Source organism: Dipodomys ordii, unplaced genomic scaffold, assembly GCF_000151885.1.
Source record: "Dipodomys ordii isolate 6190 unplaced genomic scaffold, Dord_2.0 Scaffold148, whole genome shotgun sequence".
In the NCBI taxonomy this organism is placed as follows: Eukaryota; Metazoa; Chordata; class Mammalia; order Rodentia; family Heteromyidae; genus Dipodomys; species Dipodomys ordii.
In genome coordinates this window covers 2,364,697-2,375,326 of record NW_012267364.1, presented here as the reverse complement: position 1 = coordinate 2,375,326, position 10,630 = coordinate 2,364,697, and the positions used below count along the sequence as shown (strand labels likewise).

Here is a 10,630-nt window from a genome sequence, read left to right as displayed (position 1 = left end):
TATGACTATAAGTTCAGCTCCGAGGGGTGGATAGGCTCACACATCAATGGGAGCTTACAAGAGGGAAGCCTGGGAATGGGACATTCAGAAGGAGCTGCCTAATTAGCCAGAGAGAAAATGTCCGTGAAAAGTACCCAGAACTGCAGAATGGGAAATGAGACATTTGTTCCAGCACCACCTAAAAATTATGGCAACACCTCAGGTTGATTCTTAGCTACTTTTTGGGCGGGGGAGGGGGTCTGGTCGTGGGGCCTGAACTCTGGGCCTGGGCGCTGTCCCTCAGCTCTTCAGCTCAAGGCTAGCACTCTACCACTTGAGCCACAGCGCCACTTCCAGCTTTTTTCTGCTTATGTGGTGCTGAGGAATAGAACCCAGGGCCTCATGTATGCAAGGCAAGAGTTCTACCACTGAGCCACCTTCCCAGCCCTCTTAGCTACTTCTTGCTGCAGTTTCCTCATCTGAAATAAAGAGAGCAATGCCACCTGATTTATGGAGTCCTTTCCAGGAATCATCAGAAGATGTCTTAGCACAAAGCCTGAACTAAGTAGATACCAGTCACATCATTATTACTTCTCCATGGTTCAGTTTCTTCATCTGATAACAAGTTAAGTTGCACAGATCAATTTTACTGGGTGTGGTTTCACCAGGAGCCGATATATAAATTGCACAAAAACTTCATTTGTAGAAGGCAAAGTTCTTAGTGGGTCATGAGGACACGTAAGAAGACAGTAGACCATTGGTTCCAAGCCAATGTCTTGGGATATTTTTTTAAATGCTCGTAGAGTGAAAAAGCATGATGTGAGACAGGAAATGAAGGCTTGCAATATACATCCATGATGTGTTCTAACCAAGGTTTAGTTAGACAGGACAGAGCATAAATAAAAGACGCTCTTAAATTTCAAAGGAGGAAATTGAGAAGACCGAGTTGTCCCACTGTAGAGCACGAAGCTAGTCACCGGTCAGTTCCAGACAGGAATCCCGGGCCTTAGCTGAGGTTCTCTTTCTATGATAGTAGGTAATACCCCAAACCTCATCCTTTCCCCAGTTCCTTCCAGCACACCTATGTGATCCTGTGAGCACATGTGTGTGCATGTGCGCATGCACGTGTGCACGCACGCACGCACACACACACACACAACCACTCCTACCCAGTCCTCCTGAACAGCTGCCACTCCAATCCCTCCTTCGACTCCCCTCCTTGGTTATGCAATAATACTTTTCCAATTCAGCTCTCAGCCACATGCCATTTGGATCCTCAGACTTTAATCCTGCCTAGTGGGGCTTAAATGAATGAGACAGGGCTCTATTTTAGCTTCACAAAGGCCACACTGTCTGACTGGTGAATGGGTTCCTTTGGTTTGGGCCAAAAGGATGATTTAGAGGAGGGGAGGCAAAAGAAGGCATTAAAACCCTTATTTCATGATAATCTGCATGTGCCAGCATGTGGAATGTTCTTTATAAAGGACGGGTCTGATTTTGGAAAGACAGAGCAGAGCAGGACCACTGAGAGGGAGGAAGACCACTGATGGCCACATCCGGGGACCTGCCAACTGGCTTTGGGGAGCTTGAGGTGCTGACTGTGGGCACCGTGCTGCTGGTAGAAGGTGAGCCAGGCAGAGTGTTGGGTGGAACAGGGATCCAGTGGGTTCTCAGAGCTCAAACCATAGCACTGGCCAGAGAAGTCCCCCAAATCAGCTGTGATGTTATGTCATCTTGACACCCTCTTCTGGTATTTGGACCCAAGGAATCTTAGGGCATCTCCCCTTTGGGAGATGTACTACACTGGATAGGAGAACAAATCCAGACACACGTAAGGGAGGCAGAGACTTGGAGGATGTATCCAGGAGTCAGCCAAGAACCCACACTCAAACTTCACTCTAACCAGGAGAAAATATAATTTACTCCTGGGAAATTGTGCTAAGAATCCCATAAAAGATCAGGCCTTCAGAAGGCTCTGAAGGCAGACAGCTCTGTCACTTGCTTTCTAGGTGAGTAGAAAACCAAGACACTTCAGCTCTTCTAACTCCATAGTCTTGATATTGCAAGTAGATAGTTATGGGGGTTAAGAGAGATCACTTGTGTAACACTCTAGACTAGCTGAGATCTGAGAATCATGGTTCAAAACCAGCCCAGGCAGAAAAGCCAGTGAGGCCCTTCGCTACAAATAACTACCTAAAAGCCAGAAGTAGAGCTGTGGCTCAGATGTTTAAGTGATAGCCTTGAGCACAAAAGCTCTGGGACAGTGCCAAGGCACTGAGTTCAAGCCTCAGGACCAGCAGGAAAAAAAGGCTCTCTTGATGGATGAAGCTGTAGTTCAGAAAGCTCAAAGAACATTCCTGTCCTTTGAAGTATTACTGCCCTATGGTGAGGGATCAGGCTAAAATTCAAGTTCACCTTGCCATTTTGGGCCCTGGACAGCTTCCAGCTCTAACTTGAATCGTCTCCCAGGCTCTCTCCACAGCCTCCAGAGAAGGCATTTTGGAATCTAAAACACCTAAGACAGAGCCCTAGCTCTGCCACTTACCAACTGTGTATTTAGGGCATGTTAGTGAGAGTCTTTAAGCTTTAGTTTCCCAACTGTACATGGAGAGGAGAGGGTCAAAGAGAAGACTGAATGAGCTGAACACCTGTGTTCATGCTGCAATAACTAACTACTTAGGATGCTAAGGTCAAATGGTTGCAATTTGAAGCTAGCTCGGGCAGGAAAGTCTGTGGAAGTCTTATCTCCAGTTCACCAGCCAAATTTCTTCCTCCTGCCTCCCCTCTCTAAGTCATCCTCTTGAGTTATTCAAGTAATAGAGTGCAAATTTTGAGCAAAAAAAGCCAAGGGAGAGATTGAAGCCCTGAGATCAAGCCCCCAGTACTAGCATATACACATGCTCAAGCACACACACACACACACACACACACACACACACACACACACACACACACAGACTGCATAAGCTGATCTTTGTCACATGCACTTATCAGGGTTGCCATATTTGCTTAGTGCTCATATTACATTGCGCTCCTCACAGCAGGAGGCCAGCCATGGAGCAGAGCATTCAGCACTTCAGTAGTAGTTGATGAACTGCACCTAGAGAGTTGCTGGGTGTGAAGTGGGTGGAGACTGCTGAAGCTCCACCCACCCCAGACCCTGGTTGGGACCCTAAGTGACTCACAGCAGCCCAGATGCCAGTCCCTACCCTTCCTTTCAGCTCTCTCTGGTCTCAGCCTCAATGGTCTGACCATCTTCTCTTTCTGCAAGACCCGGGAGCTGCGGACTCCCAACCACCTGCTGGTTCTGAGCTTGGCCGTGGCAGACAGTGGGATCAGCCTGAATGCCCTGATTGCCGCCATCTCCAGCCTCTTACGGTACTAGCCAGCTCCCTGGTCCACAGACTCTGGGGCCCTGCCTGAGGTGTGACTTTAGGGTCTTGGGAAGCCAGGCCAGAATGTTTATACCTATAGAAAATGAATCAATTGCAGAGGGTTGGGCAGTATGAACTAGACTAAATTTGAATTCCAGATGATCCCTGAAGAACCATAGCCAATATCGAGACATGGGGGTTGCTCAAACCTGAAAGATGTAGCAAGCTCAAAGATTAAGAGCATGAACTCTCTAACAGGGTGGCCTCATTGAATCCTTCTAGCTTCCTCTTTCTGGCTCTTGGCTATTTCTTTAACTTTTATTTTCTTGTTTTTCTGTATGTGTGTGTGTGTGGAGGGGGGGTGTGTGAATGCACCTGAGCATACCCATCCACACTAGGGCTTGAACACAAGGCCTGGACGCCGTCCCTAAGGTTGATGCTCTACCACTTGAATCACAGCTACACTTCTGGCTTTTTGGAGGTTAATTAGATGAGTCTTATGGACTTTGCTGCCTAGGCTGAGATCCTCAAATCTCAGCCTCCTGAGTTGTTAGGGTTACAGGCATGAACCATCAGTGAGTGGCTGATGATGTCTCTCACCTACTTTAGGAATTGAATATTATCATCTAGTTCATATGGGTGGCTGGAAGTATTGATTTAACGACTTACAAATAACTTGAAACAATGCTACCTAAGTAGCCCTAAATAAGTATTTGTGAGAGCAAACAGGATTTGGACTGGAGTCTCTTGTCTCCTTACATGCAAGCCAAGGTATTCCCACATAGCTTAGAGAAGGCATTTCTAGATTCTTTTCTTAAGCTGACTGAGTATTTCACATCTGGGTAGGTCACTATGAGTGAAGGCTGATCTCATCCAGATGTGAAGGCTCTGTGGGGTCTAAAGCAGTGGACAAACACTTGGCCGATGGGCCTGAGGGATGAGAGGCTTGGGGTCTTCCCTCTAACTTTGCTTTTATCTATGTGTGTGATGGGGGCTTAGTGCCTTTTCCTCTCTAAACATCCTTCCTCCCCCTGCAGAAGGAAGGCTGAACAGTTAAACCTCTGGCCTTGCAGAGACCTTTCGTCAAACCCGATACATGACTTGCACTAGGATCTACCCCTCCAGCTAGATGAGTTAAGCTCTAAAGGCCCTGCTTCCCTTCCTGGAAAAAGCAGATGACAATACCCTCTTTGTAAAAGCAGGAACAGCATGCAGGAACCTACCAAACTGCAGCTGCGCAGGTGTGGGAACGGGGGGGGGGGGCAGGGGAGGGCTGGAGAGATCACCTGGGCCCAATGTCTCCAACAGGCACTGGCCCTATGGTTTGGAGGGCTGCCAGGCTCATGGATTCCAGGGCTTCGTCACAGCATTGGCCAGCATCAGCGGCAGCGCAGCCATTGCCTGGGGACGCTGTCATCATCACTGTACCCGTATGTCTTGTCCCCACTCCCAATGAAGGGATAGCTCAAGCTTTGGGTGTGGGGAGGAGTAGAGGCAAGGTGGGGGTGGTCATGAATAACTTCTCAGCGCCTTCCCACAGGTGATTGGGGGGCGGGGGAGAGGATACACTCGTTCCAGGAAAGGAGGGAGGATGGGAGAGGATGATAGAGGCCTGTGTCCAAGCACAAGTTGTTGTTGTTGTTGTTCACTTGGTCAAAGTATCTTCCCTGCATAAACTCTGCTTCCTCCTTTCTCGTCTGTGCAGGCAGCCTGCTGGGGTGGGACACAGCCGTTTCCCTGGTGATCTTCGTGTGGCTGTCCTCTGCCTTCTGGGCAGCTTTGCCCCTGCTAGGCTGGGGTCACTATAACTATGAGCCTTTGGGGACCTGCTGTACCTTGGACTACTCCAGGGGTGACAGGTGAGAGGGGGGGAGTGGCTTGCAGGCCCCTTGACCTTGAGTTTCTGGGACAAGGATGTCTGAAATATCCATTAGCTCTTTTTTGGTCAGCCCTGCCTCTTCCCCATGGTTATCACCTGAGAGTCCAGGCTCATTTTGGGTACCTTCAATTATTTCTTCAGAGGCACACTAGACAGTCTCCTTGTCATCCAGAGACTCTCTCTGTCTCTGTCTCTGTCTCTCTCTCTGTGTGTCTCTGTCTCTGTCTCTCTCTCTGTCTCTCTGTCTCTCTGTTTCTGTCTCTGTCTCTCTCTCTCACACACACACACACACACACATCAATGGTGGGGCTTGAACTCAGGATCTAGGTGCTGTCCCTGAGCTCTTTTGCTCAAGGCTAAGGCTCTATCACTTTGAACCACAGCTCTACTTCAGCTTTTAGGTTTTTAAGTGGAAATAAGGATCTCATGGACTTTCTTGCCTGGGCTGGTTTTGAACTGAGATTCTCAGATCTCAACTTTCTGAGTAGCCAGGATTACAGGTGTGAGCCTCTGGCACTGGCTCCAGAGGCTCTTTTCTTACCCCTAGAACACTCCATGAATATTTCTTCTTGGTTCCACTGATATCATTTGGTGAATATATCTCCTGAACTAAGTTCTTCCATTCTCCATGTTGGAATAACAATTTTAAGTTGAAGGCCAACCACTTGAACTTGAAGAAGCTTCTTCCTTATCTCAGCCATCTAATTCCCAAAGGCAAGTTCTAAGAAAACTTTTTTTTGTCAGTTGTGGGGCTTCGACTCTGGGCCTAGGAGCTGTCCCTCAGCTCTTCAGCTCAAGGCTAGCGCCCTACCACTTGAGCCACAGCATCACTTCTGGTTTTCTGGTGGTTTATTGGAGATAAGAGTCTCACAGACTTTCCTGCCCAGGCTGGCTGTGAGCCACGATCCTCAAATCTCAGCCTCCTGAGTAGCTAAGATTACAGGTGTGAGCCACTGGTGCCCGGCTTGAGAAAACTTCTTGAAGAGATCAGCTGGGGCCAGGAGTGATGACACTCTGTGTGCTTGTCCAATGGAGGTTCTCCGCACCTGTCTGTGGAGTGCAGAGGCTGGTGGGCCTGGGAGGGCAGGTGAGCACTGACCTTGTTCCTCAACCTCCTACCTGTAGAAACTTCACCAGCTTCCTCTTCACCATGGCCTTCTTCAACTTCCTAGTGCCCCTGTTCATCACACTCACCTCCTACCAGCTCATGAAGCAGAAATTCGCAAGGAGTGGCCGTCTCCAGGTAAAGAGCAGCTCCTAAAGCAGCAGAAATCCCTTGCTTCCTCCCAGGGTACATGCACGCTGTGATGGGTGTCAATCAAGGTTTCTTTTCTTTTTCCTTTGTGCCAGTCTTGAGGCTTGAATGCTGGGACCCAGGCACTGTTTCTTAGCTGTCTACCACTTGAGCCACAGCTCCACTTCCAGCATTTTGCCTGTTAATTTAAGATTCTCACAGGCTTTCTTGCCCAGGCTAGCTTTGAATCTCAACCCTCAGATCTTAGCCTTCTGAGTAGCTAAGATTATAGGCTTAAACCACTGGTATCCTGCTTCTTTTAGCTTTTTATTCAAGGCTAGCACTCTACTGCTTGAGCCACAGCTCTACTTTTTTTTTTTGGTAGTTAATTGGAGATAAGAGTTTCACAGTCCTTCCTGCCTGGGTTGGCTTCAAGCCACGATCCTCAGATCTCAGCCTCCTGGGTAGAATTACAGACCTGAACCACCAATGTCTGGCATTACTCAGAGTTTTTGGATTTGCAATCATGAAGAGAAATTTCAGCTTCCATAGAGCATGGATTGTGAAAGGTGAAAGGTCACTCTCCCTCCTCACCAAGTCCCGGGAAGAAGGGCTGGGATGGTTGGGAGTGATGCATACCCTTCAACCCCAGGAGCCAGGGCCTCCTGCCAGATTCCGCCCATGCCTTCACACTCAACACTTCACAAGGATTTGAGGCTTAGCACAAAATTACAGACCCTTTAAATAACACTTCAGTTGCTTTCAGATGTTTGATTTAATCACAGTCACAGGCTGTTACAACATAAAAATCATACCTACAAGCATATTTGTCCAAGAAAAACAATGCTTCAAAGGAAGTCCTCTGGAATATTTCCACATTTCTGTATTCCTATTCCCTTGCCACTTTTAACTCTGTTACCTGGGCAATTTAGCAAATAAGTCATAGCAGACAGAATATTTCGGGGTATTTTTAAGACAGGTATCAATATTACTTCATGCACATTGTTATTTCCTCTTGGTGACCACTGTCTGAGAAAGCAAAGCTTTGCTTGCCCTATTTTACAAACTGGATTGAGACAAAGGGAGGTTAGCTAAGCAATTTGCCAAAAGTCACACACCTGGTAATAACAGACATGGATCCAAATCTTCTCTGGGACTCCACCACTATAGTACTCATAGAGCATTAAAAAAAGCACACTCTCCTGCCAGGTGTTGATACTTCACGCCTTCAGTCCTTACTACTCAGGAAGATGAGATTCTGAGGATCATGGGTTGATGTTAACCTGGGCAGACAAATCTGAGAGACTCTTATCTCTAATTAACTAGCAAAATGCCAGAAGTGGAGGCCTTATGTGTGTGGGGGGGGGGGAAGGAGGGGAGGCAGGACTGAGCAAGAATGCTAGGTTCTGAGTTCAACCATAGTTCCCACACCAAAAAAACTTTTTTTTGTGGCAGCCAGGTGCCGGTAATCCTAACTACTCAGGAGGCTGAGATCTGAGGATCAAGGTTCAAAGCCAGCCAAGGCAGAGTCTGTGAGACTCTTATCTCCAAGTAACCACAAGAAAACTGGAATTGGTGCTGTGGCTCAAGTGGTAGAGCGCTCGCCTTAGGCTGAAGAGCTGAGGGACAGAACCCAGGCCCAGAGTTCAAGCCCCACAACAGAAAAAAAATATTGTGGTTGCCTAGTAGTCCCTTTGTGTCAGTCTTTATTCATAGCTATCACCAATTATAAACAGCAGTATGCTATCCAGTTTCATTATGAAGACCCTTAATCTGCTTCCTCATTATTTTTAAAATTTCTGTGCATGGGGAATGGACTGTGTAGATGGAGCTCAGCAGGAGATGCACATGCCTGTGAAGTCACAGAAATACAAGGACTGCACTGGGGCCAGGATCCCAGCTCCCAGCTCCCAGCCCTGGCCATACCCTGTACTCTGCTCCCCCAAGTCTTATCTGCATACACAAAGCCCCATTTTTCTGAAGTTCGGTCAGCCAGGAACTAAGGCTGGCACCATGTCTTTCCTGTTACCTCTGTTCACTTAAGCCATCGGCAATATCCCTACAGCTGAGGCACAGATGGCCTTGGAGAGATCTGAGTGGACACCCACTGAGGTACAGATTCTTCTCCAGCCTCAGCTTCTCCCCAAGTAGTCTCTTAGTGTTGATCCTCCCCATCCTACGCCTTTAGTTTTTCTCCAGAAGAAGGGACAACTCAAAAGAAAACTATATCCCCTGGTTGGCCACTGGTAGCTCACACCCGTAACCCTAGCTACTCAGAAGACTGATATCTGAGGATATTGAGGTGGGAAGCAAGCTCAGGCAAAAGAAAAAAAAAACAATATTCCATGAGACTCTTATCTTCAGTGAAGCAACAAAGAGCCAGAAGTACAGGTGAGGCTCAAGCAATAGAGTACTTTGAGGGGACAATCCAGGAAAGAGAATGAGACCCTGAATTCAAGCCCCAGGACTACACACCAAAAAATGTGGCACTGATATTGGTATGTTACATCAACATTTTACTATGTAAGACTTCTGGAGCAAGCACATAACAAATCCACCCTGAAATTAGAGTTCAACGTTGGCGCCCCCTTGTGGCCCTAGGTTGAACTTGAGCATCCACCATGCTCCAGGTGGGACCTGCTCCTTGGTTGAATCTGATGCCCTGGAAATCCATTGAGCTCTGACAGGTCGCTGTCACCAGGTGTCTGCTGCCACTAATGATGAGCTTGTTCTGTGCCTGGAGACCCTTTTGCACACACAGTCACAGAGCCCTGAATACTGTTAAAGAGGAAAGATCCCCAGTATCCAATCCCACCAGTAGCCCTTGCCTCCAAGCAAGCCAGGTGTTCATAAGCTCTTTTTAAACAAAGCAACTGAACTCAAGTACACTTAAAAAGCAGGCCTTGGGTCCCATGGTATTCCAAAGCAGAGAAACCCATAAAAGTCCTTCGGTCTTCTGCCGGTTCAAAAATCTTCCTGAAGCCTTGCCCCTGCTGCTCAGAGCTGGTAAGTACAGACCTAGTCTCCCTACCCTCTCAAGACTGCAGACAGCTGGGGTGAAATGATGCCTCCAATGCCTGTTTCTCTCCAGGTGAACACCACTCTGCCAACCAGGACATTGCTGTTGGGCTGGGGTCCCTATGCCCTCCTGTATTTTTATGCAGCCATCATGGATGTGAACTCCATCTCCCCCAAGCTGCAGATGGTACAGATACTTGTAGATACATCCAGGGTCCAATGCTAGAAGGCTCTCCATTTTTGCATCTCTCTGCCTCACCTTCTGGCCCCCCCACTCTCATTCCCTTCTCCCCCCACACTCCTTTTTAGAAGAGATGATGAGTGGAGAATTGGCCCCTCAGCATTCTCTGCTCACTGAGCTGACAGGATGAATGAATTGATGCTACAGTCATGAGGGGCTGAGATTGGCGTGGATGGGAGCATGGGTGGATGGACTGGGTTTCCGCGGGACTTCATGAGCCCGACACATCTGCCAGCTACTCAGGAGAGGCCCAGAGGCTTCAGAATCAGGACTCTGTGATGGGCAGCCTGGGGTGGGGGGTGGGGGGTGGAGCAGGGAGTCACCTGGTGGGAATGAGGAAGAAGAGGAAAAACCCTGAAATGTCTTTCCTGGCCTTTTCTGCCACCCCAGGTGCCCGCCCTTATCGCCAAAATGGTGCCCACAGTCAATGCTATCAATTATGCTCTGTGCAATGAGCTGCTCTGCGGGGGATTCAGCCTGGGTCTCTTGCCCCAGAAGGGCAAGCAGGACCGCACCCAGTGAGGCTCTCCCTGGGCCTGCTCAGAAGCAGATCCACCTTCTGACACCCTGGGGCGAGTTCCCACAACAAGATGCTGCTGTCCTGGAGTCTGGCCCAGCAGTCCCAGAAGCCAACCCTCAGCCACTCATCTACCAGTAATAAGGAACTGGCTGAGTGTGGCCCAAGGCTAGATCCAGGGACAAAGAGACACTAAGCTCCGTAGAAGAAGTCTTGGAAGAGTCACGGTCTCCAAGCTGAGCTAACCCGAATGTGACAAGCAATATGAACATGGACTTACTAGGTTTCTGCGCGCATCGCAAATGCTCATTAAAACAGCTATCCATATAAACTGTGGCAGTGTCCCCCCAGTAATTCAGTCTTAGAAAGGAGACAGATCCCCGATGGG

At 48.4% G+C, this 10,630-nt stretch overlaps 1 protein-coding gene across 3 annotated transcripts; it reads left to right on the top strand.

Moving 5' to 3' along the window:
• The first annotated feature begins 1,525 nt into the window (after positions 1–1,525).
• Rgr (retinal G protein coupled receptor) lies at positions 1,526–10,247 on the top strand. 3 transcript variants are annotated; one of them, XM_013032080.1, is made up of 7 exons: positions 1,526–1,604; positions 3,201–3,357; positions 4,662–4,783; positions 5,059–5,212; positions 6,358–6,475; positions 9,558–9,671; positions 10,116–10,247. In XM_013032080.1, the coding sequence occupies exons 1-7, from the start codon at positions 1,526–1,528 to the stop codon at positions 10,245–10,247; spliced, it is 876 nt and encodes a 291-aa protein (XP_012887534.1). The 3 variants fall into 3 exon arrangements, with proteins under 3 accessions (XP_012887534.1, XP_012887533.1, XP_012887535.1); XM_013032079.1 differs by having other exon boundaries at positions 4,635–4,783; XM_013032081.1 differs by lacking the exon at positions 9,558–9,671.
• Positions 10,248–10,630: the final 383 nt, after the last annotated feature.